This window comes from Ictalurus punctatus, chromosome 3, assembly GCF_001660625.3.
Source record: "Ictalurus punctatus breed USDA103 chromosome 3, Coco_2.0, whole genome shotgun sequence".
In the NCBI taxonomy this organism is placed as follows: Eukaryota; Metazoa; Chordata; class Actinopteri; order Siluriformes; family Ictaluridae; genus Ictalurus; species Ictalurus punctatus.
Genome location: NC_030418.2, coordinates 216,151 through 222,500, shown reverse-complemented (window position 1 = coordinate 222,500; position 6,350 = coordinate 216,151). Strand labels below are relative to the sequence as shown.

At 45.8% G+C, this 6,350-nt stretch overlaps 1 protein-coding gene across 4 annotated transcripts in view; it reads left to right on the top strand.

Annotated features, from left to right (window-relative positions):
* ppm1aa (protein phosphatase, Mg2+/Mn2+ dependent, 1Aa) overlaps positions 1 to 6,061 on the top strand; it is an 11,268-nt gene extending 5,207 nt beyond the window's left edge. For 2 of the 4 annotated variants that reach the window (XM_053679224.1, XM_053679227.1), the window contains exon 8: positions 1 to 1,939. This exon is cut by the window's left edge and continues 713 nt beyond it. Coding sequence is in view for 2 of the 4 variants with exons in the window: in XM_053679223.1 (XP_053535198.1) it covers positions 5,977 to 6,012 (36 nt within the window). In the remaining 2 variants the exon portion in view is untranslated. Of the gene's footprint in view, positions 1,940 to 5,976 lie in introns of those variants that run through there. The other 2 variants (XM_053679223.1, XM_053679226.1) reach the window with 2 other exon arrangements.
* The last annotated feature ends 289 nt before the right edge of the window (positions 6,062 to 6,350 follow it).

Below are 6,350 nucleotides of genomic sequence, written 5' to 3'. Positions count from 1 at the left end.
GACACGGCGAGCTACAGGACGTACACAAACACCACGCACTTCACTACGGATCAGTCGTCTTCCTGCGAAATACAAATAAAGCAACGTTCTTGCTGGACCTAATCGCACGGAGAACCTTTCGCTCTTTTCCCACGGCCATCTTTTACATCCGACACCGCGTGTACCGTGTGCCGCCGTTCCGGGTCTTGACCTATATCGGAAAAAACTTATACCGGACCTATACCGGAGTTCTGACTGTGCAAGTGTTCACGCGTTCCCCGCATTCGGAGGTAACTTTAGAAAACCGTTCCAAAAACACGTTCTTCTGCGTTTTTTTCTTCGTTGTTCCTCGCACCGTGTTCCCAGTTTGGACCGAAAATAAACCGGCGGACGTGTTCGTGTTCCTGTAGCTAACAGCGCTGCCGTGACATCGTAGGAACCGTTTATTATTATTTTGTAATTTTTTTAAACATTTTTAAAATGGGTTTTTTGTTGTTGTCGAGCGTTTTCTCTGGCGTGCACACTGCTGCCCCCTTCTGGTGTGACCGCTCGACTTCACTCTGAGTCGTTCCGAACACCACGGACTCATTTCCGGGAGCAGAAACGCTGCGTGTCGCGCTCCGCCATCTCCTCCTCTCGCCGTCCGCGACAGCCACGTGGCGCGTATCGAACATCGCAGTGTATCGTCTAACCGATCGTCGGCACACGCCTGACGTCATGTTCAGATTTTTCTCCCTGCTCCTTTGATGAAACGGGTAAACGATAACGGCTTACAGCGCAGAGAGCTTCTTTCCCTTTTTTTAAATGGGTCCATCTGTTTTCTTTATTCGTTTTGTTATTGGTTCTTGATTGGCACATAGGACACATCGCTTAAGACAGACAGAGAGAGAGAGTGTGTGTGTGTGTGTGTGTGTGTGTGTGTGTGTGTGTGTTTCAGTCCAGATTTAATTTTTCTTTCTGAATAGTTGTTAATGTTTTTGAAAAGGAAAAAAAAATCATGAGCTCTTCCTTACGACCAAGCTAAGCTCGAGTGTGTGTGTGTGTGTGTGTGTGTGTGTGTGTGTGATGATTTTTCCTCCACAGAACACTGTATCATTATTGACCTTTTATCATTTTTTCCCTCAGAAAAGTTTGTATTCATGTGTTGTATTATAACTGATTGTGTAATACTCCTGCACTGTGTTCCAATTCCGCTTTAACATCGTGATTCATTTTACTGAAGTGCGCCCTGGTTCACGCCCCCCAGCCACGCCCCCCAGCCACGCCCCCAGCGCGAGTCAGAGCCCTTATTACTGTGTAATAAAACCGTAATTACAAGCTAACGAAGGGAAGAGCAGCTCCGAGGAACTAAACAGCGAGACCACGTTAATCACGGTTACGGAGCGACGTGCGTGTGAATAAGCCACGCCCACAATCATAATACACAACAAAGAATTTCAGAAGAAAGAAAAAAACCCACAGATTTGTAGGAATTCTCTCATTATTATTATTTAAGTTCAGATATTTTGCATTAAGGCTCCTTTAACCGGACATTGTTAACGGTGTTGACGAACGTTAATAAATGATAAGCCGACGCCCACAGTAAACAAACAAACAGAAACCAACCCAAGCATGAGTGCAGGTGTGACCGCTGTGTGGTGTTAATGTCCACCGAGGTTAGGGAGTGTGTTTGTGTATTTATTGGTACGTGTTTGTTTGTCTGGTAGTTCCAATCAGCGGTCAGGTTTTAGATCACTCCGTGAGCCGCTTTCTTTGCTTCGCGTTTTAAAAAGAGCAGGGAAACAAAGTCGTCGTGTTGCAGCAGTGCATTCTGGGTAAATTGTGGTCGTGGAGTCTTAACTTAATTTGCGCTGATAAGAAACACCTGAGCGGCCTTTAAGACGGCGGCGGAGAGGATCTGAGGACGTAGGGGGCGTGGACGAGGGCGTATTTAAATAAATAAATAAATAAATAAATAAATCAGGATTGGAACACAGCCTCGGAGCGTCTCAAGTCTTAAACCAACTGCAAGCTTACACACGTCACGCTTTGTTCTTCGACCAAGGTTTCATTTTTCAGCTTGTGTGTGTGTGTGTGTGTGTGTGTGTGTGTGTGTGTGTGTGTGTGTCCTCAGTTGATGCTTTTCCATGTTGCTCGATTTTGCCGTATTCTTCTTTTTGAATGTTTTTATTTTTTTACTTTTTCAGCAGAGAACAAACACAAAGCTTTTGTTGTTGTTCAACTTTGTGTGTGTGTGTGTGTGTGTGTGTGTGTGTGTTCCTCAGGCTCTGAGACGTTTGTTTGTTTGTTGTTTTGGGTTTTTTTGTTAAAGTCGGGAACATGAACACTGTTTGCTGCTAGCGTGTGATTGATTAATGGACTTGTTGATTTTTTTCCCTCTTGGGTAAATGCTGTAAACATTTCTGTAAAATCTGATTTCATTTCTGCAGAGAGAACGTCACACACACACACGCACACACACACACACGAGAGAGAGAGAGAGAGAGAGAGAGAGAGAGAGAGGTGTGTTCACTGTACTATAGATCTGTTTATTTCTCTTAATCCTGGTGGTTAGTTTGTCCGTGCTGTTCGTCCTTCCTGCTGAGCCGAACCTCAACAATAAACCAGTTTCCTACAAAAACAGATTTTTATCTTCAGAGTTTGTTAACGGGATTAACTCCGAGCTAACGGATCCGTGTTTAGACTGAAGAGTTTCGTTCAGTGTTAAACCTCACAGGGTCTTTTATTTTACATATATATATATATATATATACACGTATATATATATATATATATATATATATATATATATATATATATATATATTAGTTCTTATATTAACAAAATTGACAATCTAATGATGAATAATGAAGCTGAACACGTGTTGAACTGGTGAATATTTTTGTAATGATCTGTGACGGTGGTGAAACGGGAGGAAACCTGAGAACCGGGGAGAACCGGGGAGAACCGGGTCCTGTCCGACTTTCTGTCTGTCTTTTTCTGTCATGTGATGACTCTCTAAGGAAACTGTTTCATGCTTTTAATCTGATCTCAATAAAGCATTTCTAACACACTCAAAAGCACTCTTTCCACACGCAAAAGGACAAAAACTAAACGTTTACACACCACAGGGGTTATTTAACCACTGCGGGTTATTTATTTATTCATTTACCTGTGTGGAGGTGAGACGCTGATCATCAGAATGACGGCAGCCCCATATTGTTTCCCAGGATGTTTGCTTATTTCATTGACCGAACGAGAAAAAGGATCTCGGCTGTCCATCAAACTAGGAGGCGGGGCAGTAAACAGGAAGTAGCTTGGGTTGTAGCACGTTTTATTGATGGTTTACTCCACGATTCAGAGTCGACTCGTCTCACTGTTTAAACTCAACGCCATGCTTTCAGACAGCAGCGTTTATATCTGTGTTCAGATCCATCATCCATCTTAATCAATATCATTATTAATATTAATAACTACAGTAGCTTGTAGTGCGACGTGATCGCTCTTAAATACGAACAAAACATCATCATCATCACCGTCACGATACGTCACGCTGTCGGTTTCCTGAGAACATGAAACTGCAGTGTTCGATTTCTCCCAGAGACATGAAACATAAAAAACATCAAACTGTTTGTTTTGTTTGTTGTTTTAAACCCCACGATTTTGATTTGATTTGATTTGATTTGATTTGATTTGATTTGATTTGATTTGATTTGGATGAAACTGCTGCACGAGTGTACAAATAAAACCATGTTCAAAAAAAGAAAAATAAGACTCGGTCGCTTTAAAGACGGAATCCAATCGCGGACGGTGATGTAATAATCAGTAGTGTGATCAGTAATAGCGCGGGAGTGTTCAGTTCCTGCAGGAGGAACGCTGCATCGAGGAAACGCCGCCGTGTTCGGAGGAGCGCGAGGGCTTTCAACACGGACGCGGGTTTCCCGCAGATCGGGGACGAGTCACGTCACGTCACGCCACGCGTTCAGTCAGACGCTCTTCTGTTCACGTGCGGCCGACGCGAGTTTACCTGTGAAAGACGCGCGGGACGATTTCATCCGCGACGGTCAGAATCCCGGTCCGAGCTCCAGGACGAGGGGAAGAGGACGACGCTGCGTGGGTTTAACACCGCGGACAGAAGCTCCATCAACACCGAGTCTGTAAGAAAGAGTGGAAATAAAATCGTATTCCCGCTTCATTCATTTTTATTCTCGGATCACGCCGCATCAGTTATTAGTCATCATTAGTCATCAGACACGTCTAACGCGGATCGGATGTGGGATCAGTGCTTTAGAAACCTGTTCCGAGCGCTTTATTTCATCTTACACACTCGTGCTCCAACAGACTCATTTCAGCGTGTGTTAGAGGTCATAAGGATTGTTGTTCGCGATATCTCACACACACACACACACACACACACACACACACACACACACACCTGCTTCTCCTCCACATGGTCAGCTTCAGGCTCATGAACTAAACTGTGGGATTTTTGGTGTGTATAAATGTAGAAGGGTGGGATAAAGGACAGGAAGTTTCTCTTCTTCTTAACGAACTGTGACCCAGACACTCGTCTTTAACTTTTGGTTCTTGTCGGTGTTTAATCTCTTCACACCGAAAATAAACTTGATTTGGGGAAAATAAAGAGCTGCTGTCAGTGATTCTCACCATAACCTTTACACTGACCACACCCACACTGACCACACCCACCATGACCACACCCACTGAACGCACCCCACAGTGACCACACCCACTGAACACACCCCACAGTGACCACACCCACACTGACCACACCCCACACTGACCACACCCACCATGACCACACCCACTGAACACACCCCACAGTGACCACACCCACCATGACCACACCCCACACCGACCACACCCCACACTGACCACACCCACAGTGAACACACCCACAGTGACCACACCGCTCAGCTGATCCCCTACATGTAGTTTATGTTAAGGTGTGTTGACAGTGCGTGTGCTGTGTGATGTAACAGCATGGAGTGTTAATATCAGGGGAAGACGCAATTCCCACATTCCAGGAAAACTCCGAGCAGGAGCACTGTTCATGTAGCCAACTGTCTGTCTCTCTCTCCCTTTCTGTCTCTCTCTCCCTCTGTCTCTCTCTCCCTTTCTGTCTGTCTCTCTCCCTCTGTCTCTCTCTCCCTCTCTCTGTCTGTCCCTCCCTCTCTCTGTCTCTCTCTCCCTCTGTCTCTCTCTCCCTTTCTGTCTGTCTCTCTCTCCCTCTCTCTGTCTCTCTCTCCCTCTGTCTCTCTCTCCCTTTCTGTCTGTCTCTCTCTCCCTTTCTGTCTCTCTCTCCCTTTCTGTCTGTCTCTCTCTCCCTCTCTCTGTCTCTCTCTCCCTCTGTCTCTCTCTCCCTCCCTCTGTCTCTCTCTCCCTCTCTCTGTCTCTCTCTCCCTCTCTCTGTCTGTCTCTCCCTCTCTCTGTCTCTCTCTCCCTCCCTCTCTGTCTCTCTCTTCCTTTGTCTCTCTCTCCCTCTCTGTCTCTCTCTTCCTCTCTGTCTGTCTCTCGTTTCTCTCTCTCTCTGTCTGTCTGTCTGTCTGTCTCTACCTCTCTCCGTTTTTCTCTCTCTGTGTCTGTCTCTCTTACTCTGTCTATGTCTGTCGGTCTGTCTCCTCTTCTCTCTCTCTCTCTCTCTTTGTCTCCCTGTCTGTCTCTACCTCTCTCCGTGTCTCTGTCTCACTCTCTCTCAGTCTCCTCTCTCTCCCCTCTGGTCTGTCTCCTCTTCTCTCTCTCCTCTTCTCTCTCTGTCTCCTCTACTCTCACTCTCTCTCTCTCTCTCTCTCCTGCCCCCCCACCTCACCTCCTCACCTCCTCACCTCCTCTTCTGTCTGTCCCTCTTATCTAATATCTTTCTTTCCTCTTCTCCATCTCGTTGTTTTTGGAATCTTCATGTAAACCTGTATTTAAGTCTCACGCTTTTTCACCCCATCTCCTTTATTTCTCTTTTCAGCCAGTCAGACGCACTTTGTCTTTCTCTCTCTCCGTCTCCAGGACCCCAACATCCTTTTCTTCCGAGGCTTCAGTTAAAGCAGGAGGGAGGAAACTCAAAAGCACTGGAACACTTCACTGTGTGTGTGTGTGTGTGTGTGTGTGTGTGTGTGTGTGCGCGTGTGTGTGCATGCGTGCGCGCTGGTTACTGATCAGAATTTACATTTAAACGGTGCTAATTCCTCTCTTCCTCCTCTCCCCGAGAGATCGCGTTTCCTTTCGTTGATCATCGTTATTCCGTTCAACAGACCAGACGCGAGTGTAAACACCACCGCAGCACGGCCCTGTCGTTCCACCTGAGGAATCCTTCACTAAAGTCATTTTATAATTAAAAGTAGATCATGAGGATGGTGCAGGATGAGAAGAGGAGGTCCTGG